This window comes from Saccopteryx leptura, chromosome X, assembly GCF_036850995.1.
Source record: "Saccopteryx leptura isolate mSacLep1 chromosome X, mSacLep1_pri_phased_curated, whole genome shotgun sequence".
In the NCBI taxonomy this organism is placed as follows: Eukaryota; Metazoa; Chordata; class Mammalia; order Chiroptera; family Emballonuridae; genus Saccopteryx; species Saccopteryx leptura.
The window spans coordinates 42,205,751-42,233,180 of NC_089516.1; the positions used below are offsets into that span (position 1 = coordinate 42,205,751).

At 40.4% G+C, this 27,430-nt stretch overlaps 1 protein-coding gene and 1 non-coding gene across 2 annotated transcripts in view; both read left to right on the forward strand.

Moving 5' to 3' along the window:
- The first annotated feature begins 2,050 nt into the window (after positions 1-2,050).
- SHROOM4 (shroom family member 4) overlaps positions 2,051-27,430 on the forward strand; it is a 276,863-nt gene continuing 251,483 nt past the window's right edge. Inside the window, exon 1 of the mRNA XM_066356048.1 lies at positions 2,051-2,498. Within this exon, the coding sequence (XP_066212145.1) occupies positions 2,382-2,498 (117 nt within the window). The 5' untranslated portion in view covers positions 2,051-2,381. The remainder of the gene's footprint in view (positions 2,499-27,430) is intronic.
- On the forward strand, positions 15,450-15,555 carry LOC136386589 (U6 spliceosomal RNA). Its single transcript, XR_010747959.1, has one exon. It is a non-coding gene; the product is annotated as a U6 spliceosomal RNA (small nuclear RNA).

Genomic DNA, 27,430 nt, shown 5'->3' on the forward strand with positions numbered 1-27,430 from the left:
ATCAAGTGACAGTCATGGAAATAGGAGTCTTAGCCCAAAAAAGGAAAAGAAAAAGCTGAGTTTCAAGATGGGACATAGCAAATAAATGTTACTTCGTAGGTTGACACACAATTAAGAATCAATAAACTGACATGCCAGTAAGGGAAATGAAAAAAAAAGAATGATCATGATAAAAATTATTTTTGCATGTCTGACCAGGCAGTGGTGCAGTGAATAAAGCATTGGCCTGGAATGCTGAGAACCCAGACTTGAAATCCTCAGGTCACCAGCTTGAGCATGGCCTCATCCAGCTTGAGCTCAATCTCACCATTTTGAGCATGGGGTTGCCAACTTGACTGTGGAATCATAGACATGACTCCATGGTTGCTAGCTTGAGCCCAAGGTCTCTGGCTTGAGCAAGGGGTCATTGGCTCAGTTGGAGCCCCCCCCCCCATCAAGGCACATATAAGAAAGCAATCGATGAACAATTAAGGTGCTGCAAATAAGAGTTGATGCTTCTCATCTCTCTCCCTTCCCATCTGTCTGCCCCTGTCTTTCTGTCTGTCTCTCTCTCTTTCTCTCTCTCTCTCTCTCTTACACACACACACACACACACACACACAAATATATATAATTTTGAGGGCTAAAAGTCTTTGAGGCCTAAAAGTCTAAAAGATTGAAGGTGGTTTCTCATTTGATTAATCTCTGAGGACTTTTAAAAAGTGGGCTATAGACACCCAACTGCTGTTTTTTTAAAGAAAAGTCAGTTCAGCATCCTACAATGCAGACAGTCTAGAAGGCTGAGAAGAAAGGATTGGGGGAGGTTGGGCTGGAAGACTGTGAGAGAAGTTTCAGTGGCCTGCTGGGGCACACAGCAAGCCAAAGTGTGTTGAAGAGGTAGTAACAGGCAAGCTAATGGAAGTAGAGAGCGGAAACTTGGTCTGCAGAAAGCTGACTGTGGAAGAAAAGGTTCCACAGTGTGTTCCTTGGCAATAAGGAAGAAGCTGGAGAAGAAGAGGGCAAGAGGCTGAACAGGTAAAAGAGAGAGAGAGAGAATGAGAGAGAGAGAATCCCGTTGAGTCACAACTGAGTTGTCAAAACTTTCCCTGCTAGTGATCCCTTTAAAAACTCACTGCCTACAAGTGGTTCCAGAAAGGACACCTCAGAGAGGGATGGTAACCTGCCCAGGTCAAGAATGAGAAATCAGCATAAGATTTAGTAACAAACTGTGTGTGTGTGTGTGTGTGTGTGTGTGTGTGCGTGTGTGTGTGTGTGTGTGTGTGTGTGTGTGTGTTTTGGGGGAGGGGGGTGTCCTGTTCTAAAAGCCTAGCTCAGAAACTAAAACCTCAAGCATGAACATATGAGCAGAGATGTTTTGGGCCCTGCCTAAAAGTTGATTCTTCCAAAAGGCACAACATTGTAAATTGGCCAGCTTATCAGTGGAGGTTCTTTCCTGTAGGTCTAAGAGTGGAAACAATACTGCTAGTCATAAAGGTTGCTGATTCCTGGCTTGGTCATCTCAGTGGGGCAAGTTCAAAGCCCTGCCAGGAACTCCAGATGACTGCAACATACACAAGCACAGTGCTACCTATAGTGGCCAGCGCTGAGTCTGGGTGCCAGTGCTGAGCCCTGGCAGGGGACATCCTCAAAGTACTTCTTTATTTAAACTATGCTGGGGGGCAATGTTTCATAATAACCCCACACACCTAGCACATACGCACAGAACAGCCTATACACACAGCCCCAACTGTGTTCACTGGCCTGCTTGCTTTACTTTCCATCCCTCTAGGCAAGATTCACAAATTAGCAGCCTTGTAACCCTCCTAGGACCCGGTTCTCGGGACCCTCAGAAGAGAAAGGCAGTCAGAGAAACAAGAACTCGCTAATTGGGAAACCAGAGTTTCAGCCCACTTGGCCACGCGGGCCATCCACACTAACGACTTTCACCTCCCCTCGCCTCCGCTGGCTGGAGGGGCGGGGAACCCGGCAGTAAGGAGGAGGACCATAGTGGGGGCCAGCTTGAATGAAACAATGTAACAATTGATGTGAGGCCTCGCCTTGCTCCCACTCCCAAACGATCCTATAGGCGAGGTTCCAGTGACTGCCCCTTCTTATTGCTCTGTTTTCTTGTCCATTACAAGCTATCCCTCCGCCTCTCCTTCTTTCTTTTCTTTTCTTTTTTTTCCCCTTTCTCCTTCCCTCCCTCCTCCCCCTTTCTCCAGCTCCGTGTCATTTCCTCCTTGCACTCGCTCTCGGCCGAGCGTCTCCAGCCGGGAGAGTAGGCGGAGCAGGGCGGTGCGGTTGGCGTAGTGCTGGAGGGCGATGGTGGAGGAGCTGCTGGGGGCGGAGGCAACGTAGCCCCCGCGGAAAAGGAGCCCCGCGGCGCCAGAGCCGAGCGGAGGATGGAGAACCGGCCTGGGTCCTTCCAGTACGTCCCTGTACAGCTTCAAGGCGGGGCGCCCTGGGGCTTCACCCTTAAGGGGGGTCTGGAACACTGCGAACCGCTCACGGTGTCGAAGGTAAGAACTGGCGGGCTCTGTCCCAGCGGTGCCCAACTTTGAATGGGCAAACGGGTGTACAGGCTGCCGCGGGACGGGCCCTCAGGCTAACTTTGAAACTTGCCTGGAACTGGGGGATGAAAGCCCCCCTGCGGCGCTTTAGCAGCACAGGGGGCTCTTGCCACCAGCCCAGGCACAGACACTCCTTAAGGGTGGCGGGAGCACGAATAAGAGCACGGCTGGCCCCAGGCTAGAGCCCTGCGTGCAGACACAATCGAGAGACTCTGGGGCAGCTTTTGCTCCTCCGTATCGAGGAGGCTGCTCCCCTCAGTTTGACTAGAGGAAGTGGTGCCTGGTGGGGGTTTCTCCTTGGAAGTTCCCTCGCCCCTGCGGTAGTGTAAGGGGCTTAAGGGACAGGCAAGGAGGCTTGGCAGCTTTCATAGCAGCGGTGGCCCTTGGTCGACCGGCGGGTCATCCTGTCGGGGCAGGTTGTAGGGCGAGGGTCTGGTGTGGGAACGGAGATGAGGCATTGGTGGCTTTCGTCAACCTCCCTTCCCACGGCCGGACGCGCGCACATCCATTCAGCTGGTGGGGCGTTGCTGCTGCCGCTTAGGCTCGGCCTTTCCCTCCCTCCCGAGTCCTGTCCTAGAGCCGGCGAGATTTCCTGCACGTTAAGAACTGTGGAGGAAACTTTTGCGCCATGGAGCGCAGCTGTGCTGAAGCTGCCGTTGCTGCTGCCGCCGCCGCCAGGATTTGTTTGTTTTAGGAGGCTGTGATCTGCTGGAAACCAAGTTGCAGCTGAGGACCAGGGAGAGGAGCTCTCCCAAGTGCTCCAGAACCCCTAAAGCGAGCCATTCCTGATAGGGGTGAGAGTGGGGGTCGCTGATCCTGTTACTGGGTTGAAAGATTTGTAGGACAACTCACCTTGAGGCGCCAGATTGTCAAATAAATGAACTTCGTGTACTTTATCCCATTTCTTTTTGTTTTTGTTTTTTTCCTTAAATGTTCAAATCTGAAAAGCCCTCCCAACCCGCTGACTTCAGTTGAGGTTGTAGATATGGATTTGGGCTGGAGATAGATGTGACTTCTCAGCAGGGAACAAATGTCACCTCTTCTTTGACTTTTTAACTTGAGTCAGGTCTCAGCAGGGGCGCGAATACCCTCCTAACCTGTGCTGATTTTGCCTTGCATTGTAGCTACTGGTTAATTTGTAGTGTAGGGGTCCTTCAGACCTTGGGGCTCATACTCTTAACCCTGGGGTGTGGCTTTAGGGTGTACTAATCAGCTTCAGTAGCCTGAGGTATGTTAAGGCAAAATTTGGAGAAGCTGTCAGGGAAACCTGGGATCTTTAGCCTCCCCCAACACCAATAAAGAGCCCAGATTGTCGTCCAACACCCCCTTCCCCTATACTAGTCATGTATATGCCTTTGTAAACCTCTGTCACACCCCTTCTAAAGCACTCCCGTGTGGTATTTTCTGGAGGGAGAAATATGCTTTTCTTTTCTTTAAACGAAAAATTACTCTCAACCCCTTAGGAGAGGGGAATCCTGGCCTTCAGGATTTTTTTCTAATCAAACTACCCCCCTTTTCTATCAAGGTCACAATCAGCTATGTAGCCCCCCACCCACAGAGTTTCCACAGTCTGCCTAAGCAACCTGCCTTGGACAGGTCATTTTTGACCTCTGCCCAGGACTGACCCAACCTGAGAAGCACCCCAGAGAGTGCTTGCTGCTGTCCTGCTGGATTGTTTTGTGAGCCAAGGCTAGCGTGGCAGGGGGTGTTACTAAGTATGGGGTAGCCAGCAATTTGTGGTCTGGCTGGGGGATTATTTGAGGGTAGATGAGGGTTTCCTTGGCCAAGCTGCTGAGGAAGACTAGTGTGTTGAGAGGCAGGGTGCCTTTTAATGATTCCTTTTCTGCTAAAGGTACAGTTGACCCCTACTATATGAAGGCTCATTATTACACACATTTGTAGATGCAGAGGGTAAAATCATTTCTCCTAACCCTCTCAAATAACCTGGCTTCTTACAGTAAAAGCTACCTAGCCACCTATAACCTGGTTAGGCCCAACATTATATAAAGGGGCCATAGTATTTTTTTTTAAGTGCAGTGGTTGCCTGTGTTTTTTTTGTTTGGTTGTTTGTTTTTCTTGCAAAGATACTCTATGGCACATTTCATTAATCTCCTTTTTCATTATTCTGCCTTAGTTTTGCTTCCCCTTAAGCTTCAAAACAATACAGCTTTCTTCTTGAAAATAGCTTCAGTCTGCACACACTGGTGGTGATGGGGTAGAAGGGCGGATAAAAAATTTGGGTTCTAACCCTTGCTGTGCCACTCACTAGCTCTGGGATTCTGCATACATCACTTGTCCTCCCTGGGCTTAGATGTCCACATGTCTACAATGAGGTTCAAGTGGGTGGTCTTTAAATAAGACTGACAGTCTAGTAGCCAATCATTTATGCTAGCTCTGGCCCTTTTCTCCTCAAAAGGGTTGCAGACTGAGGAAGAAGATACTTGTTCCATTTCCACACAGAGTTATTGTTTATAGCAGTATTTCCACATCCCTTATTTAATTAGCTTCTTATAGCCCCCGTGTGAGGAATTCAGGAAAGGTTGTAGAAAAACTTGATGGGATAACTGAGGCCCTAATGCACTGAGTGGGTTACCTAAGTCTATCATATGGTAAGTCAGTAGTAGGTCCCAAGTCTATCATATTTTCTACTCCTTGGAAAGTTTCTTGATTTTTCTCATAGTACTAAAGTTTGTGAAGGGGCATGGGGAATTACCATTCAGGTATGTATCTAGTCTTGGCAGCCTCTCATACCATTAACTCTTTATATGCCAGCCTATGGTTTCATAGTAGGTGAGGCCTGGATTGCAGACTCTCACTCATAGAGTCTGGGTTTATAGAGTAGGAGAGGACTATTTTTTAAAATTATTTATTCATTTTACAGAAAAGAGAGAGAGAGAGAGAGAGAGAGAGAGAGAGAGAAGGGAGGGAAGGAGCAGGAAGCATCAACTCCCATATGTGCCTTGACCAGGCAAGCCCAGGGTTTCAAACCAGCGACCTCAGCATTACAGGTTGATGCTCTATCCACTGCGCTTCCACAGGTCAGGCAGGAGAGGACTATTTTGATGATTCCAAACCACTTGTGATGATCTCAGGTCAGCTATAGACAGAGGTAAGGTACAAGAACCATGTTTGGAAATGGAGAATTTTCTCTGGTGTCATGGGGAAAAAAAAAACCAAAAGTGTTTTTGGTCTGAGTAGTATGGCATGCGTGGTTGGAGATAGCTTATGGAAAAGGTGAGGGCATCTTGGGAGTGGATGAATTTGAGAAAAGATGATTAGTGGGAAAAGAGTGCATGCAGTGTGACAGTCTACTTCATATTTGTCATGGGAGAACCTTTGGACCAGGAAATATCAGGTTGGAGAAATCATCAACTCCTACCACCTCCTGTGATTTCCCTAAATGTGGAGAATTCAGCTGCCCAAAGTTATGGAGATTAGTATACCTGTAGTCTTATTTTGACAATCAAGTAACAAAAACAAAACAAAACAAAAAACAACAAAAAAGAGGAAATGTGTTTAAAAAGCTACTGTTGATTATCCCAAGTGTTAAAGATAATTTCCCCATTGAAACATGACCCACATGGAAATTGGGTCCAAGACCTTGGTGTTACAATACATTCCTTTGGTTAATGTATTGTACTACCTCATTCACTCAGGGAGCCTGTCTAGATGAAGTGGAGATTCTCTTCTGATCAGATTTGTCTGTTTTGTTATCTAGGGGTTCCTCTGTACACTATAGACATTAATCTATGATGTTGACTCCTTGTGTTAGAAAAAAGAGCCTTTTTGGGGATGGGTGACCTTTCCAAAGTTTTGGCACTAATGATTCTGCATCAATTAGGGTCTCCTGGAGGCCTCAATGATTCAAATTGTATTCTCTCTCTTTCTCTCTCTCTCTCTTTCTCTCTCTCTCTCTCTCTGTCAATTAGGGTCTCTTGGAGGCCTCAATGATTCAAATTGTATTCTCTGTCTCTCATTCTCTCTATCTCTCTCTCTCTCTCTCTCTCACACACACACACACACACACACACATGGTGGGGGAGAGATACTGAGCTATAGCATAGCATAAGGTTTCTGTATTTCTTTTGTTACTGGAAATGTGCCCCAAGGTTGGCTGAGGGTGGAGAAAGAAAAGGATGGAGACCAGTGTGGGGATGCAGGAAAAGGAGGAGGAGGAAAATTGTGTGTGAGGGGTTAAGACGGGGCAGAAGACAGGTTCATCCTACATATTTGCCCTTTTCCTGGTCCATTTTTGATGGCAGTTTCCATCTGGCACAGTAAAAAAAAAATGTAGGCTAGTCACTGCCCTGGAACAAAGTTGGGTAGGGTGGTGAAGTAGCCTGGAGGAGAAAGAAGCTTCACCTCCACTTAATGTGCACTGATGTCATTATATCATCTTATCCTTTCTAGACTCGAGTCTCTATTTCCAAAATGGGGTTAGGCATACCTGCCCGATTTTTATCATCAAAGATGATGTGAGAATGAATTGGGTAAACTCTATTACTACTTGCCTAGGAAAAGGGCAGGGGATGATTTTTGTTTTTAGCTCTACCCCATCCCTACTGTGAGCTTATTTCTAGAAGAAGCACACAGAGAGGCATTTCAGATTTCAAGAGGACATAGTTAAAATCAGATTAAGGCCCTTGTGTAAGTTTGAATGCAAGTTTGAATTCTTGTTGGGTGCAGAGATCGTGTTATATGAGAAAAGATAGTTCCTGTGAAACATGTTTAGCTGTGTTTTAGGCTGGGCCCACCCCTAGACCAGGGCTTGGCATTCACAATGAGACCTTCATTGATTGTGCTCCTTGTGAAGTTGGTCCAGCATGGTTACTTATATGAGTCCGATTCTCATCTCTGCCTCTAGAATCATCAAAGATGTCTATTGCCTCAGTTCCCCAACTGCTATCCTATCCCAGAAAGTAGAAGGTATTTGGGGACACAAGGTAGGAATTCATCCAGAGAGTCACAAGGAAGTTTGGAAAGAGGTAGAACAAGAAGTGCAGGTGGTATGTCTCATAATCTTTGATGGAGCTTTGGGTACACACTACTTTTGGGCCTGCTGGGCTGTCATAATATACCTGGCACCCTATTGAGATCCACACGTGTGCCCCCTAAAGTAGAAAGGGCAAAGCCTGTTATAGGGGTTTCCATCATCAAAACCTCAGACAAAGAAAATAATTCAACTCCTTGAGTGTTGTCCTTTAAAAAAATTAAAATGATTTATCCCCTTGTTCTTTCCAACCCCCTCCCAGGATGTTTTTTTAAAAGAAACTTGAGATTGATGTTTATGGAGTGATTATCTGGAGGGAACATCATAGTTTTTATAGTTAGGCTTCTTCAGAACCAGGGGTAGAGGTGGAGGCAAAGATGCTGACCCATCTGAGAAAAGTTAATAAAGAACAGCAGAGATTAAATGAAAGGCTTCTCTTACTACCCTCTCTGCAAAAGCGCACGCATACACACATACACCCACAACCTCCAAAGCAGACTAAACTCAAGGCTGTTAGCCTAATGCTGTTCTTAGAGGAAACCTAGAATCACAGATTCTCAGCGTGAGAAGGGTCTTTTGGAAGTCAGCTGATCTTAGTCTTAACCAACCCATGAGCCTCCTCTGTAGTAGTCCTGAGCTTAGTCTCCTATGGTCTTAGAGGAGCTCATTTTCTTATTAGCTAGTCCATCTCACTGTTGGAAAGTTTTGACCGTGGACAGCTTTTTGTTAAGTTGAACTGCAATCATTTTCCTTCTACCTACCATCTATGGATCATGGGTCCTAGCACTACTTTCTGGGATCATGGAGAACAAGGGTGCTTTCTCTGTCTTTGGACAGCCTTTGGGAGGTCCAGAGACAAAGACTGCATCCCCTCATTTCACTTTTCTAGGTTATAGATCTGTAGCTCTTTCAGCTGTTGAGATCCAGCCTCCTCTCCTGTTTCCTCCTTCCACTTTGGCTATATCCTGTCTGTGTTCCTCTTGAGATATGGAACTCACAGCTTAATACAGTAACTGAAGAGAGTGACCAAAGTTGAATAAGATCATTCTTTTAAACAACAAACAAAAAACAGCTGAAGAGCACTTTGGCTTTTTCTGGAGTCCATGCCATATGAAGATCCTATGTTGAGCAAAGTATTTTAGTGGAGATATCTGTGCTGGTGCTAAGCCATACCTTCACAAAGCTTCTACATTGGTATCTAGAACAGCCACATAATGAATTGGGGAGGTACACATTTCACCTCTTACTATCTATTTATTTAGAAATCAAATTTAATGAGGTGACATTGGTCAATAAGAATACACCTTTTACTATTGATTTAGAGTTAGACTTTCCCCTAGCCCTGTTTCTAGCCCAGGCTAGCCTTGGGGAAAATGTCCTAAGGGAGATGAGAGAGAAGACATACACCCTCAGTTCAAGGAGCATGTATGTTTATACAAAGAATTTCAGGTAAAGAATTTGTATAATAGTAGAAGAAAGTGGCATTTAATGAAAAGTATTAAACTCAGATTCTAAAACATCAGATTTAATTTCTTTAATTTATTTTCCCAACTACTGACTTGGAATTTGTAGGAATAATGTCTCTAAACTTAATTTTCATCTTTTGGGAAAAAGAGGTGTCTCCAGGATTGAAGATGCTGACCATATGTGACATATAATTAGCCTCCAACTTACACAGCCCCTTATGCAGGAATTCCTGTCCTCAATGCCGGTCAGATATTTATCTCCCTGCACCTTGCCACTGGCGTTGACTGTGAAAACTCCTGTTGTTGGGGCCATCCCTGGGTTCTGAGGTCTTATTTTTGTACCTGGAATACCCACAAGAGTCACTCCTGCTGGAGGTCTTGTACCCACAGCCTCATTTCCCCATGTCCTCATATATACCAGCTTGTCACCTGAGCTGAGCAAATAAATATCACTTCTTGCTACTAAAGCCCTGATCAGGTAGTATATTAAAGTGAAACTTAATCCTCATTATTACTGAAGGACGAGAAGCCTGGAGAATTGTGTTCCATTGATACATGTTATTGTTAATAGCTAGGTTCAGACAGTTTTGGAAAGGCCTATTTAATCCATAGTGTATGACTTATGAAATGATAGATTCTAACCACCATTTATGATATTCTTTCTAAAGGAAACTATGTTCAAAGCTCCAAGCTGCTTATTTCCAAAAGGTGTTCTGGAAAACAATCCATTCATAAGTTAGAGACAAGTGCTCTAGATCTCTGTGATATAGATGTGGGTGGGTTTGGGGTTTCCACTATTATCAGTACCAAAATTGTTCATATCCTTGAGTGTGTGTATGCACAGTATATGCATGGTTAAATTTCTTTATGAAACAACTCTAGGTTATCTTGAACTGAGTTATCTTGTTATCAGCAATTGACCCTTTTATATTGTTTATTTTGGTACCTAGATCACTTTCAGCTTCTGTGGAACCAATGTTTTATTTTATGGTACTTCCCTGAAATACCCTTCTTTAAACAGACTTCAATTAAGACATTAATGAATATGTTGAGCTATTCTTTTTCCTGGCTAAAGATTATGTTGGAGTAGAAGGATAGGGTAGAAGTTTGTTTCTTATACCCCTTTGCCCCATCCAGGGTAAATAGGCCAAATGGAAAGATCATTTTAGGCATTAGTTTTGCAAAGGATGATCTGTTCTTCCTCACATCACACTGGCATGTTTACTTGGGCACATAGCTATCCTGGCTTGGCAATGAAGTTGCAAGGGTCAAGATGACTCAGTTTCTTAAAGTAACTAACCCCTCCCCTTTGACTTCACCTTCACCCCCTCTCTTACAGTGTGAGTCTGTGACTATGTTATGTCACAGAGTGAGAACTGCCTAACAGCAAGGGGAACACATTTTCCATGCATCCAAGCTGCCCTTCTTTCATATCTGGTCTTTGATTCCCAGCCCCCACCTATGAGCACCAATTGCTTGAGGCCTACATTTTGGACTGTCTCATTCACGTGTCATTGACACTTTTTTCATTCATTGGCTGCCCTGTCCTCTGTCCAGAACCCAATGTTTTCTCTACTTTGGTCACAGTGGCCCCTTCTAGTCTGCTGTACCAGCTTAGTCCCTCTTGGCTCAGCCATGCTTCTGGTGAGGGGTAAGAGAAGCTCACAGAATTAAGGTTGATAATAATTCAAAGCACTCAGCAAATTAATAGCTGGATTAGGGGGAAATTTTCCTCATGCTGTGTCTCTCTCTATTCTGCTTTACTGGAGGACAAGACCTTTGTAACATTCCTGACACCATCTTTTCACCTTGCTGAGTAATCCTGGCATGTTACTTCACTTCTCTGTACCCTCCTGTTGTTTCTTCTCAGACTCTCAATGGGGCAAGTTTCTGCTTTATTGATGGGTCACTGAGGGCTCCAGGAATCTTGCTTTGTCAAGGCTATGGAAGTGTGAAGGTTGACTGGCAGCAGGCAGCTCTTACAGTGCATTGCTTTTCTCCCCGCTACTACTTCCTATCTTTCCAGAAGTGGCTGTTTCCTGGTATGTTCTCAGGGATGGCATGTGGCACGGTCTGTTAACTTTCACTCAAGTCTTTTAATGTTACATTTGTAAGGAATGTGGAAGGTGGGACTAATTTGACAGGATCAAGGGTTAAGCCCAGTGATGGACAGACCCTTTGTGGTGTCTTCTGCTTCTCACCCTAATGCCACTCAACAGATTCCCAGCTGTATGTTTGTCTCTCTTCCTGAGCCTCTGGCAGGAAACTTTTGAATGGTTTTCCTATACTGCCTTTCACAGTCCATCAGAAATTGATTTTTTCTTTTGGGGGAGGGGGTTGGGGTGACATGAGGTAGAGCTGAGAGTAATTCTGGTTCAACTAGTTATTCTGGAAATAGGTTAGAGTCTCACAGGCTGCAGCCCCATCTTGGCTAATGAGAAGATGACATGCTAAAGCCTTGGCTTTGTTGGGCTAACTTGCTGTTTTCCATTTCTTTTTGTTTGTATTTGATATAAGTAAAAGCTCCTGTGAAAATTTCTGTAGGTAGGCAGCTTTTGATGGCATCTTATCTTACTGAGATGGTGAATGCTGCACATTTTGGAGTCTCAGGTGTGAGTAAGTATCCAGTTTTGACTGTCATGCTCTTTGGAGGACTTAAATGTGAGTTTGGAGCTCTGTGTTAATTTAAATTTGCAATTAAGTATCAAGACATTAGGCTGAAAAGTGGATGAGACAAGGTCCTGGATACCCCACTTAGGTAGATATACCTCACTGGGTAGAGGCAATGTAGTTTGGTTGGATCTCAGAAGCCTCTTGAACCCAAATTGTGCTCATGGCCTAGATATAGTAGGATAGAAGAGGTTTTGGACCTGCTTCTAGGTGCTTTACATGTATTCTCATTTAATTTTTACAGTAACTCTTTGAGGTAGATATCAATGCCCCCATTGTGCAGATGAAGCGACTGAGGTTCAAGAAAAGTTAAGTAACAGACTCCAAATCACAGAGTAAATGGTAGAGCTGACATTCAAATGTACTTCTATCTGATTTCAAATCCCAGTCTTTTTCTATAGTGCTCTGTTTTCGTGGGTGAAAGAAAAAAAAAAAAACTGGGAAAGAAGTGAGAAATGAGAGAATTATAATTTAGTGCAAAAACTGGTAATATTACCAATATGCCCATGCCCCTCAGGGGTCAGGATCTAAGGAAGGATTTTTTTAATTGTTTTGTTTTAAATCTCAAATCAGGATAAGGGGGATGAGCTTGAATTCAAAAGACCTGAAGTTCAGTATTTGCTTTGTCAATTATTATTCATGTGTCTTTGGACAAGTAACTTTCCTCTCTGAGTCTCAATTTTCTCATTTTCAAAATGAAAATAATAAAAGTTGTACATTTTTCTAGAAGGGAGGTAGATTGATTTTATCCTTCATCTCATGTAAATACTTGATGTGTGTGTGTGTATGATTTAAGAAAGAAAGAAAAGGCATTTTGCAGGCGTCACTGATTAAACAGCAATTTTCTCAAGATAATTTTGAACTTAAGAAATGAAGTTTCTGAAGTTACCAAATCATTTGAAATGGCAGGACACCTTTAATGTGATGTCTGTTGCTGTCACAAGTTGCAAGACCAGACATAATTTCTGGCTAATGTCTGAACAACCAGCAATTTAAAAGGCATGCTAACCCTAGTTTGTCTCCTATCTAAGAGCTCTCAATTAAGCCTCCAATAAATCAATCAATCAATCAATCAGCCTATCACTCAACACATATTTGTTGAGTACTTTGTAAAGTGCCTAACTCTAAACTAGAGAACTGAAGAGATAGCCATCATAACAGCTCTGTTCCCTGGAAGTGGTAGTTTTGGTGAAGAGAGGCACTACTGCAAACCCAGAAAACAAACCTTGAAGTTCTGAAATCATGGAGTAGAATCTAAGAGCAACATTTATTCAGTGAGAAGTGATATTATTATAGGTTGATGTGATTGGGAAGCTTTTTTGGAAAAGGGAGAATTGGAGTTATGCCTTGAGGGATAGATGAGATATAGGTAGTGAAAAAGAAAAGCATTCATTCCAGCTAGTGAAAATGCTGCATGTCCTAAAGACACAGACAGGAGACTGAGACCATTTGGTTTACCCCACTGAGAATGGACTACTAGCATGAGCTTGCCAAGATCAGGGGAGTATTATTTGTTCATTTACTCACTTAATTCATTCACTGAGCTCATTGAGTGCCTGTAATTTTTACTTGTTTTCTAACAACTATTTTCATAGTGGTGTGTATCATGAGACAGGCACTCTTTTTCTATTTTAATATATATAAACTCATTTATTAACCCCATTTTATAGATGATAAATTGAGGCATAGGGAGGTTAGGTCATACTTGCTCAAGTCATACTACTTGTGTGGCTGGATAAATAAAACAATGGATCTCTACTTCTGCTTGATAGTTGCAGAGTAATGGCATATAAAGATGAATGATGTGAGCTGGTTATTTATTATATAAATATATATTGGGACAGAAGATTGTCTAGCAATTAGCTAACTTTCATAACAATCAGCAGATTAATAAATTGTCTATGTTAACCATTATATTTGTAAAATAATCATTTGTTGTTTTAACTGATCAGTGATAGGAGGGGAGGCAGACAGACAGACTCCTATATGCATCCTGACCAGGATCTACCCAGCAAGCCCACTAGGGGGCAAGGCCCTGTCCATCTGGGGCATTGCTACATTGTTTAACAACTGAGCTCTTCTTAGTGCCTGAGGCAGAGGCCATGGAGCCAGCCTCAGCACTCGGGGCCAACTTGCTCCAATTGAGCTATAGCTGCAGGAGGGGAAGAGAGAGAGAAAAGTGAGAGAGGATAGAGTGGAGAAGCAGATGGACACTTCTTCTGTATGCCCTGACTGGGAATCGAATCTGGGACATCTCCACACTGGGCCGCCACTTTACCACTGATCCAACTGGCCAGGGTGTAAGCTGGTTATTTTGAAGAATCAAAAAAACTGGGCTATAGAATGGCTTCAGGTTGGGAATGGGTAACAATTTTGTTGTTTGGGAGGATTAGAGTTAATGTATTAAAAATAAAACCTCTAGCACAGTGTCAGCCACATAAGTACTTCCATGAGGAGAGACCTGAACTGAACTATAAAAGAGTATATTCTGAGGGAATCTGTCATCTTGGCAATGTGCTGACCATTATACATTAGCAAGTTGCCAGAGGTCAGTGGTAATACATAATATTTGGATTTGAAGAAATGAAGGAGAAGGAGGAGTTAAGGCAAATCCAGTTATTTCTAACCTAGAAGGTTCTAAGTGGTGATAGGGAATGGGAACACTGATCAGTTTTATTTAGTTTAGTTTTGGATCTTATAAGACTGAGGTGTCTGTAAGACAATCAACTTAAGTCCCATAGGCATTTCAAAAAAAATTTGTTTATTTAAGGCCACTGATCAGTTAAAACAACAAATCATTATTTTAAGAATATAATGGTTAACATAGCCAATTTATTAATCTGCTTATTGTTGTGAAAGTTAGCTAATTGGTAGACAATCTTCTGCCCAAAACACATTGTAACAGGCCTACATTGTTATTTACTTGTCCTTTCTGGCCAGAGCTTGGTCTTGCTGTCCCCTAAAATTTGCAGGATGCCTAGTCACCTCAGGTGTTACTGGCTGAAGTTCTTTCTGTTTAACTTAGTACTTTCAAGTGATGAGAAAGTCCAAAAATAAAACAAAAGTAGAAGAAACTGACAAAAGGCCAAACTTCAGACATGATGCTTGAAATGTTAAAATATTGTAGGTTGTGAAAAATATCCTCAGTTGACTTGCCAAAACGTTTAAAAATTGTTTTCTCTATATGAAAAACACAATGTGGAAGCTTGGAAAGCAAACCTTAAACCAGTGGAGCTTCAAGTCTGTATTGAGTTTTTTTTGTTAGCAGTTTGATACTCTCTGCATGGTGTAGTATTATTAATTTGTGAATATCATTGTTAATATTTCTACAATAGTATTGGTTCTTAAGTGTGACCTTTGAAAAAGCACTGTAAAACTTACAAGTATTACTGAATTGCCTTCAGTGGTGTCCTTATCAAACTCATATTGATTTTTATATTAAAATAAGAAGGGAATCGAGATTTACTTCACACATTTATTTACTGCAGATTTGGATGGAAAATATTGCTTTATTATTAAGAGACTTTTTGCACATTTAAAGTGATTATCTGACCTAAATCGTAGGCCTGATGCTTTGCATATTTACATGTAATTTGCAGAAAAGGTTAACTTCATGTGTGGAAGGGCCCGGAAATCCCTCTCCTACCCCCCATTCTTTTTAGATTTGCTTTTTAGACCCATTAATTCTTTTTATAACATCATTTGCTTTTTTGCATGCTGAAAAACTAACATTCAGAATATTGTAAAGATGCTGGTGCTATGGGATTTAGTCTAGTGCTTGCTTCAGCAGCACATATTTAAAATTGGAATGATACAGAGAAGATTAGCATGGCTCCTGTACAAAGATAAAATGCAAATTCATGAAGCATTCCATATTTTTGGATAGATCCTTCAGAAAGAAAATCAACAAAGAAACAGAGGCCTTAAGTGACACACTAGATCAACTGGACTTAATCGATATCCTCAGAACATTTCACCACAAAGCATCGGGATATACATTCTTTTCATATGTTCATGGTACATTTTCTAGGACAGACCACATGTTAGGACACAAAACAAGTCTCAATAAATTTAAGAAAATTGAAATCATATCAAGCATCTTCTCTGACCACAATGGCATAAGAATAGAAACCAATAACAATAGAAAAATTGAAAAATATTCAAACACTTGGAGGCTAAATAACATGTTATTAAATAATGAATGGGTTAACAATGAGATCAAGGAAGAAATAAAAAAGTTCCTTGAAACCAAAGAAAATGAACGTGTAACCCAAAATCTATGAGACACAGTGAAAGCATAACTTCTCAGTGAACTTCCCCTGAGAGGGAAGTTCAGGCATAATGTAAGAAGAAAGAAAAGTTCAAATGTGCGATATAATCTCACACCTAAAAGAACTAGAAAACAACAACAACAAGATATTAAGCCCAGAGGAAGTAGAATGAAGGAAATAATAAAGATCAGAGGGGAAATAAATGACGTAGAGGCTAAAAAAAGAATACAAAAGATCAATGAAACCAAGAGCTGTTCTTTGAAAGGCAAATAAGATTGACAAACCTTTAACCAGACTCATCAACAAAAAAAAAAAAAAAAAAAAAAAGAAGAGAGGAGAGGAGACCCAAATAAATAAAATTAGAAATGAAAGAGATGTAAAAGCTGACATCATAGAAATACAAGTGATATAAGAAAATACTATGAAGATCTCTATGCAGAGAAAAAAAAAAGGACAACCTAGGCAAAATGGATAAATTTTTAAAAACATCAAATTTTCTAAATCTGAATCCGGAAGAATCAGAAAACCTGAGCAGACCAATTACAACAAGTGAAATTGAAACTGTTATAAAAAAACTCCCAGCAAACAAGTCCTGGACCAGATGCTTTACAGGCCAATTTTACCGAATATTGAAAGAAGAATAATCACCTGTCCTTCTCAAGCTATTCCAAAAACTTGGAGAGAAGACTTCCAAGCACATTTCATGAGACAAACATAAGCTAATTCCAAAACCAGATAAAGACACTACAAAGAAAGAAAACTGTAGGCTAATATTCCTGATGAACATAGATGCAAAAATTCTCAACAAAATACAGTCGTCTCTCACCATATTGTGGTTCACTTTTTGTGGTCTCTCTGTATTGCAGATTTTTTGCTATATCATGGGATTTTGTGGTATATAGCTACTTTTATATATTTATTATTGTAATTATTTTTGTGGTAAAATAACCAAAATAAGTGTGGGAAAGTTTAATAACAGTGTGGGAAAGGTTTATAAGAGTGTGGGGAGGGTTTATAAAGCCTTAATATATATATATATATTAATTTTATATATATTTATAATAAATATATTAATATATATTTTTATTATATATATATAATAAAATAAATATAAAGTCGCTACTTCGTGGATTTTTGCTTATCATGGAGGGTTCTGGGAACTAACCTGCATGATAGACGAGGGACCACTGTATTAGTAACCTGAATCCAGTAATATATTAATCAAGTGGGATTTATTCTGGGGAGGCAAGGTTGGTACAATATTCACAAATCAATAAGGGTGATTCATCACATAAACAAAATGAAGGATAAAAATCACATGATAATATGAATAGATACAGAAAAAGAATTTGGTAAAATCCAGCACCCATTTATGATAAAACCTCTCAGCAAAGTGGGAATAAAAGGAACATAACTCAACATAGTAAAGGTCATATAGGCAGATGATGTCAGTATATGATGGCATAAAAGATACTCCTGATCTCTCCCCTTGAAATTTCAACAAATTGAACAGCTATAATGCAGTGAAGCAATAAAATATAAAAGAATATATTAAAAAAGAATATGTAAAAAGTAACACTGGGCTCACAGGCTTGCCTGGAAAACCCATGTACCAACTGGACTAAAGGTAAGAAGGGTTGAAAAGGGAGGGTGAAGATAAAACACACTTGCCATTGACTCATGAGACAGGAGAGGCCAGGACTTCCACGTTTTCACCTGCAGGGACTCCAGACAGGGTAGAAGCCCAGAGTGACTGGATCTACTTCAGCCAGGAGGAGTGGAGAGATTGAGGGACAGTGGGAGAGATACTAAACCAAAGTGGTGGCAGAAAGAGTGGTTGTGGCCAATGTTCTCACAATCTGCCCACAGCCCATACTCAGTGCAGAGACAGAGAAAACCAAAGTGCAGCCCCCGAGCTATCCAGATCTTCCACCTTCATATTGTGGGTACAGAGAGTGGGAGAGACACCCCACAGCTAACTCTCCAGAGATATGCTTTCCCCTAAAGAACAGAACTGCTTTGTTTGTGGTCCCCTGGTCTTTTAAGATGTGAGGAGGAGTGTTCTGGAGGCCTGAGATCACCATTGCTAATGCCATAAAGCCCTAAAGCCCTCACAACATACCCCACCCACTAAGGCACTGTAGCCCTGCCTACATCATTGCAAGAACAACAACTCAGCAGAGGTCAAACCACTCATATCACAGAGATAATTTTTTTTTCTGCATTTTTCTGAAGCTAGAAACCGGGAGAGACAGTCAGACAGACTCCCGCATGCGCCCAACCGGGATGCACCCAGCACGCCCACCAGGGGGCGACACTCTGCCCACCAGGGGGCGATGCTCTGCTCCTCCGGGGCGTCGCTCCGCCACGACCAGAGCCACTCTAGCGCCTGGGGCAGAGGCCAAGGAGCCATCCCCAGCGCCCGGGCCATCTCTGCTCCAATGGAGCCTCGCTGCGGGAGGGGAAGAGAGAGACAGAGAGGAAGGAGAGGGGGAGGGGTGGAGAAGCAAATGGGTGCCTCTCCTATGTGCCCTGGCCAGGAATCGAACCCGGGTCCCCCACACGCCAGGCCGACACTCTACCACTGAGCCAACTGGCCAGGGCCCAGAGATAAATTTTGTAATGCAGTGCCACCAACTGGAAGAAAACAGTACCTCTCAAAATTGATTTTTTTTTATTTTTTCTTTCTTTTTGTCTATTTGAATTTCACTTTCTTTAATATTTATATTCCTTTTTTGTGGGTGTTCTGTGTTTTTTGTTTTCCTTAGTTTTTATATTTTTTTCTTATTTACTAGTAATTATTTCTAAAATTCATATATTTTTCATTTTAGTTTTTCAATTTTTATATTTAATTTCTTAGTGGTTTTTTGTTAGAGTTCTTAAAAATACCACTCTCAAATGCCACCAAGAAATAAGAAATAGAATACCATGACTACACAAGTAATATACATAGTTCATAAAGAAAATGAAAAATCTCCAGAAGCATTCTCAATCACTTGGAAATTGGGGAGTTAAATGATAAAGAATTCAGAATTGAAGTTCTGGAAATACTCAATGAGATATGAGAAAATACTGATAGCCAATTTTGTGAGCTAGAAAAACAAATTTATGAACAAATTGAATACTTCACCAAGGAGATTCAAACTTTAAAAAAGAACCAAACTGAGATGAGTTACTCCACTCATAAATTGAAAAATTAGATAGCAAGTTTAGCTAAAAGAACAAGTCAGAGAGAAGAGAGAATCAGTGACATTGAAGACAGGCAACAGATATTCTACAAAGAGAGTAAGGGAGAGACTCACAAATCAAATAAAATTGAGAGATCTCTACAAGAACTATCTGTGTCTATCAGAAAGACCAATATAAGAATAATGGGTACATCAGCAGAGGAAAAGAAGGAGAAGGGAATGGAGAGCCCATTCAAACAAATAATTGATGAGACGTTCCCAAGCCTATGAAAGTTAGAGCTTCGAATCCAAGAAACAAACAGAACATTGCGTTACCTCAACCCAAACAGACATTATTCAAGATATGCATCATAATAAAATTGTCAAAAATCAATAACAAAGAAAGAATCCTCAAGGCATCTCAGGAAAATAAGAACATATAAAGGAAGGCCCATGATGATACCATCAGACTTCTCAGAAGAACTCTACAAGCTAGAATAAAGTGGACTCAAACATTAAAAGTACTGAAAGAGAGGAATTAATTACCATAAATACTATATCCATCAAAATTATCCTTCAAATATGAAGGAGAAATTAAAACTTTGCAGACATAGAGAATTTATCAGCAGAAAACCCCCACTGCAGGAAACACTCAAGTAGGATATTCAATCTGAAACAAACAACAAAACAAAACAAAACTCATCTAAAATTTCCAACAAGGTTACAAAAAAAACAAGGATAATGTGTGAGAACAATAGCATAAATGAAGAGATGATAAAGATCTGCATTAGCAAAGGAGAATGAAGTGCAGAAACACTCAAAAGAAAAGGACTCTTGCACATATGAAAGTTTTTCTCTTAATAAACTAATGGTAGCCACCCAAGAAAAAGCCACTACTAAAATACAGAGCTTAAAAAAAGAAGAAACAGGAGAAAGAAGTATGAAACACTGTCCCCCAAAACAAACAAATAAACAAAAGAACAAACAAAAACAACTGACAGAAACACAAAAGACAAAAACCAAATATGACACAGAACTTCCCGAAAACAAAACATAAAATGGTTATAGGGAAACCTCAAGCCTCAATAATTACCTTAAATATGAATGAACATACCTCACCAATAAAGAGGCACAGAGTAGCAGACTTGATCAAAAAGCAAAACACAACCATATGCTGCCTTCAAGAGACACATCTAGGCTGCAAGGACAAAAGTAAATTTAAAGTGAAAAGTTGGAAAATGGTTCTCCAAGCAAACAATAACCAAAGAAAAGCAGGTATAGCCATACCCATATCTAAAAATGCTGATTTCAAGACATCAAAGGTAACAGGAGACAAAGATGGACATTTCATAATGATAAAGGGGACATTGTATCAAGACATAACACTTTGTAATATATATGCATTGATTCAGGGAGCAATAAAATATATAGGAAACATATTAACTGATCTAAAAATAGAAACAGACAGAAACACAGTCATACTTGGAGAACTCAACACACCACTGATGGCTTTAGATAGATCACCCAAACAGAAAATAAGTAGAAAAATATTGGCCTTAAACACAAATAAATAGAAAAATATTGGCCTTAAACAACAGACTAGACCAAATGGACATAATAGACACTACATATCCTAGAACATCAGGTTATACATTTTTTTCCAGTGTGCATGTCTCAAGGATAGACCATATATTGGGCTACAAAACAAGCTTCAACAAATTTAAGAAGATTGAAATCATACCAAGTATATTTTCTGACCATAAAGACTTGAAATTAGAACTCCCTGAAAAAAGCAAGTAAAAAACCCCACAAATATATGGGAATTAAACAATATAATTCTAAAAAAATGACTGGGTTAAAGAAGAAATAAAGCAGAGTTCAAAGGATGTATACAAACAAATGAGAATGACAATGACATATCAAAATTTCTGGGATGCAGTGAACGTAGTAATAAGAGGGAAGTTTATATCACTACAGATTGTATCAAGAAATAAGAGAGATTCCTAGTAAATAACGTACATCACATTGATAGAACTAGAAAAAATAGAACAAAGGAAACCCAAGGTCTGCACAAGAAAGAATATAGTCAAAATTAGAGCAGAACTAAATAAAAGAACAAAAAAAAAAAACTATAGAAAAAAACAATAAGCAAAGAGCTGGTTCTTTGGAAAGATCGATAAAATTGACAAACCTGTGGCTAGACTCACTAAGGAAAAAAAAGACTCATAAACAAAATCTGAAATGAAAGAGGAGAAATTACCACAGACATCATAGATATAAAAAAGATCATACTAGAATAGTATGAAAGATCATATGCCACCAAATTTATTAATGTGAAAAAAATGAGTAAGACCTTAGAATTATACAATATTCTTAGAATGAGTCACAAAGAAGTGGAAAATCCAAATAGACCCATAAGCAGGTAGAAAATAGAACTATTAAAAACATCCTGTAAAATAAATGTCCAGGACCCCAGATGGCTACACTATTGAATTCTACTGAACCTTTAAAGAAGATTTAGTACCTATCCTCAAAGTCTTCCAAAAAATAGAAGAGGCAATACTCCCTAAAACATTTTATGAGGCCAATATAACCCTAATATCAAAACCTAGGAAGAACATCACAGAAAAAGAAAACTGCAGACCAATAACTAATGAATGCAGTTACAAAATTCCTAAACAAAATACTAGTAGATCAAATACAATAATAAAAAAATGATATATCACATATACAGATCAATGAAACAGAATCGAGAGCCTAGAAATAAAAACCACATATATATGGACAAATAATGTTGGACAAGCCAAAAACACAGAATGGAGTAAAGAAAGACTCTTCACCCTGACTAGGCGGTGGTGCAGTGGATAGAGCATCGGATTCGGATGTGGAGAACCCAGGTTCGAATCCCCAAGGTCACCGGCTTGAGCTTGGGCTCATCTGGTTTGAGCAAGGTTCACCAGCTTGAGCCCAAGGTCGCTGGCTTGAGCAGGGAGTTACTCACTCTGCTGTAGCGCCCCCAGTCAAGGCACATGTGAGAAAGCAATCAATGAACAACTAAGGTGCCACAATAATTGATGCTTATCATCTCTCTACCTTCCTGTTTGTCCCTATCTGTCCCTCTCTCTGTCTCTCTCTCTGTCAAAAAAAAAAAAAAAAAAAAAAAGACTCTTCAATAAATGGTGCTGGGAAAATTGGAAAGCCACATGCAAAAGAATGAAACTTTACTACAGTTTGTCCCCCTGTACAAAAATTATTTCAAAATGGATTAAAGACCTAAATATAAGATCTGAAGAAATAAAATACACATAAGAAAATAGGAACTAGGGACTATATGAAACTAAAAGGCTTCTGCACAGCAAAAGAAACTGACAACAGAACAAAAAGGCAGCCAACCAAAAAGTAGATGATATTTGCACACTACAGCTCTGATAAGGGTTAAGACACAAAATAAATAAATAAATAAAATAAAGAACTCACAAAGCTCAGCAACAAAAAAGCAAACAATCCAATTAAAAATGGGGAGAGGAAGGACCCGAACACACACTTTTCCCAAGAAGACATACAAATGGCCAACAAATATATGAAAGAATACTCATCTTCACTAACTCTTCGAGAAATGCAAGTCAAAACAACAATGAGCTACTACTCACACCTGTTAGATTGGCTATTATCAACAAGACAGGGAATAATAAATGTTGGAGAGGTTGTGGAGAAAAAGGAACCCTCATTTTCTGCTGGTGGAAATGTAAACTGGTATAGCCATTATGGAAGAAAGTATGGTAGTTTCTCAGAAAAACTAAGAATAGAACTACAATATGAGCCAGCAATCCCTCTACTGGACATATATCCCAAAATCTCTAAAATATCTCTATGTACAAACACATGTACTTTCATGTTCCTTGCAGCATTATTCTCAGTGGCCAAGACATGAAAACAACCAAGTGACCTTCAAAAGAGGATTGGATAAAGAAGATGTGGAACATACATACAATGGAATACTGTACTACTCAGCCATGAGAAATGATGATTTATTGCCATTTATGACAACATGGATGGACCTTAAGAAAATTATATCCAGTGAAATAAGTAAATCAGAAAAAGCTAAGAACTATATGATTTCACACATAGGTGGGATATAAAACTGAGACTCATGGACATAGATAAAAGTGAAGAGGTTACCAAGGGGAGGAGAATATGGGAGAGGAGTGGAGGAGGGGAGTGAAGAGGGACAAGTATGCAGTGAGGGAGAGTGATTTGACTTTGGGTAATGGGCACACCACACAACCAACAGTTCAAATGATGTGGAGATGTTTACCTGAAACTTATGTATACTCTTATTGATAAATGACACTCTTTTAAAATTAATTTTCTGAAAATAAAATTAAGGTCATGTATGACAAACTGACAGCCAACATCATATTCAATGTGCAAAAATGGAAATCAATCCCCTAAAGATCAGGAACAAGGCAGGGGTGCCCCCTCTCACCACTGTTATTCAACATAGTTCTGTAAGTCCTAGTCACAGCAATCAGCCAAGAAGAAATAAAAGGCATCCAAATTGGAAAAGAAGAAGTAAAACTCATTATTTGCTGATGACATGATACTATACATAGAAAACCCTAAAATCTCAGCCAAAAAACTACTAGACCTGACAAATGAATTTGTCAAGGTGGCAGGATATAAAATTAATCAGAATTCAGTGGCATTTTTATACACCAAAAATAAATTGTCAGAGAAATTAAGGAAACAGTCCCTTTCACTGTTACAACAAAAATATAATATACCTAGGAATTAATTTAAACAAGCATGTAAAGGATTTATACTTGGAAAATTATAAGACATTGAAAAAAAGTTGAAGAAGATACAAACAAGTAGAAGTGTATACTGTGTTCAGGGATAGGAGTAATTAACATCATTAAAATGTCTATACTACCCAAAGCAATCTAGAGATTCAATGCAATTCCTGTTAAAATACCAATGGCATACTTCATAGATCTAAAACAAATATTCAAAAACTTATCTGAAACTAAAAAAGGACCCAAATAACCTCGGCATATAGAAAATGAAGAACCAAGTGGGAGGTGTCATACTTCCTAATATCAAGCTATACTACAAGGCCATTGTAATCAAAACAGCCTGGTACTGGCATAAGAACAGGAATACAGATCAATGGAACAGAACAGAGAACCCAGAAATAAATCCACACATTTACAGTTAATTAATATTTGGCAAAGGAGGTAAGATTATACAATGGAGTCAAGACAGTCTCTTTAATAAATGGTGTTGTGAAAATTGGATAGGTACATGAAAAAAAAATGAAACTATACCACCAACTTACACTATTCACAAAAACAAACTCGAAATGGATAAGAGACTTAAATGTAAGTCATGAAACCATAAAAATCTTGGAAGAAAACATAGGCGGAAGAGTCTCAGACATCTCTTGTAGCAACATTTTTGCTGATATATCTCTGTTGGCAAATAAAGTAAAGAACACAATAAACAAATGGAACTACATCAAACTAAAAAGCTTTTGCACAGCAAAAGACAACATTAACAAAATAAAAAGACAAACCACTCAATGGGAGAACATATTTGTTGATACATCTGATAAGAGGTCAATAACCAAAATTTATAAAGAACTTCTAAAACTCAGCATCAGGAAGGTTAAACAGTCCAATTAAAAAATGGGCAAGGGACCTGAAAAACACTTCTTCAAAGAGACAGACAGATGGCCAATAGGCATATGAGAAAATGCTCAGTCACTAATGGGAGAAATGCAAAGTAAAACCACAATTAGATACCAAGTCTCACTGTCAGAATGGCTCTCATTAACAAATCATCAAACAACAAGTGCTGGTGAGGGTGTGGAGAAAAGGGGACTCTAGTACACTGCTGGTGGGAATGCAGACTGGTGCAGCCACTGTGGAAAACAGTATGGAGTTTCCTCAAAAAATTAAAAATGAAACTGTCTTATGACCCAGCCATCCCACTTTTAGGAATATATCCTAAGAATCCCAAATCACTGATTCAAAAGAAGATATGCACCCCATGTTTATTGCAGCATTGTTTACAATAGCCAAGATCTAGAAACAGCCTAAGTGTCCAATAGTGTACTAGTTGATAAAAAAAAAAAAGGAGTGGTACATATACATACATATACACAATGGAATACTATGGAGCCACGAAAAAGAAGGAAGTCTTATCTTTTGCAATGGCATGGATGGACCTGGACATTATTATGCTAAGTGAAATAAGCCAGGCAAAGAAAAACAAATATTATATGATTTCACTTAAATGTGGAATCTAATGAACACAATAAACTGAGGAACAAACTCCAAACAGAGGCAGGGTCATAAGGAACAGGTGGACAACTGTCAGAGGGAAGGGTGATGAGGTCATGGGATCAAAGTAGGTGAAAGGATTAGCCAAATTATATACACGTAACACATAGATACAGATAATAGGGTAGCAAGTCCCAGAGGAAGAAGGGGGTGGGGGGAGGAGCAGGGGAGCAAAGGGGCTGAAATGGGAATGGAAAGAGATTTTGCATGGGGCATGGGGGGCAATGCAGCAAGTGAGTGTGCTATATTGAGTAGGATACTTGAAACCATGTCAACACAATGAATTTAAAATTTTTAAAAATAAAGGGATTTAGTCTATTCACTCCCTCCCTAGCCTACTTGTTGCTAAACTCACTTCTTGCTCAACGGCTCATTAGCACTTCGGTTCTTTTTCCTAACTCTTCTCTTTAACAAGGTGAAAGAGCTTGTAATTTATGTTCGAAATTGATTTGAATATCTAGCTGCTGGGGGTATTTTTGTGAAAAGACTACCTGAATGCTCTGGCTTTTACAAGAACCAGCTAGCTAACTTCTGTCTGCTATGTGAGCCCTGCCTGATGGGAGGATGTTATGGTCCCCCTCTGGATGTAAAGGGTTAAATAAGTAATTTTCATGCTTCCCCGTGCCTTTGGCTGGAGAAATGTGCTGTGTTCTGAAACCTGCTTAGGCTCTGCACATACTGTCTGCTTAAAGAAGGTTTTGGCTCTTAGCCCTTCTCAGCTGCATTAGGGTTCGGGTTACATCCCTCTCCCCTTCCAGCCACTAATAAAAGCCAAAAGAATTAAGGATCAGGGAGAGTTAATTCCCACTGCTAAGACCCAGGTGGGGCCCTTACACCTCTCATCCTGGCTTGTAGGTTGGAGCTCTAATTTAAGGCTGAGCTCTAGTCTAACCCTGTAAGTGACAGTGATCTGGAACAGGCCCCAGAAAAGCACTTGACAATCAGGTTTTGCCCTGTGCTGGCATTTCTCTCCCTTTCTCTCTTTCCCTCTCTCCCTGTCTCCTTCTGTCCCACTTTCTCTCTCTCCCTCTTTTTCTCTCTCCCTTTCTCCCCCCTCTCTTTCTCTCCCCCTTTCTCTTCCCCCTCTTGCTCCTCTGTTGGGATCTTAGAAGAGACCAGTGACCCCCCGGGGCCAAGCCAACTGATGCTATTACAGAAATGGAAATGATGTATCATAGTGCCTCTCTTCTAAACTGGAAGATTTGGATGAAGCTTCTATTTTTTTAAGTCTCTGACCATTGTAGTACAACATTAGAAGTCTCATGCAGAATAAAAAATGTCATTGATATTTCACTCAACTTAAAAGAGATTCAAAGTAATGAGCTCTGAGATAGTGAGCTCAAACAGAGGGCAGCTTTGTAGGAGGATCTTGTGAGAGCTGAGACAGGCAGGAAGAAGCCTCCTTCTGGAACAACTACACTACTGTAGTGGCCTCCTCATTGCTTTCCCTTTCTTTGATCATCCCCTCCACTCCCAGTTAAAATTATTGAATGGCTCTCTGCTACCTGTAGTGTAGAGCTCAAACTACTTTGGCCTGGTGTATGGACCATTCTCCATCTGGCTCTAGTTTTACTTTCTAGAACTTCTTCCAGGACCTGGGTTTTCAGGCAGAATGATTTTCTTTCTGCCCCCCAAATATACCTAGGCAAATCTGGCCTCCAAATTTCCCATCCTGATGTTTTTTTGAGTGGCTAGGCTTCTCACAGCATACTTGGAAGGCCTTCTTTTTCTTCTCTGCCCCACCCAATTGGGCCTAACTTTCAAACTCTAGCTCTAAGCCTCAAGGGTATCATCTCAATTGGCTCCTGATGGAAATAATCACTCCTCTTTCAGAATGCTGAAGTTCTGATTTTCCAGTATAAATCTTTGGGTACTTTGGCTGTCTTGTGTCTGGCTTACCGGACAAAAATATCCTAGCAGACAATGGCTATCTTTATCATCCTTAGCAAAGAGCACAGAATGGATTCCCCATA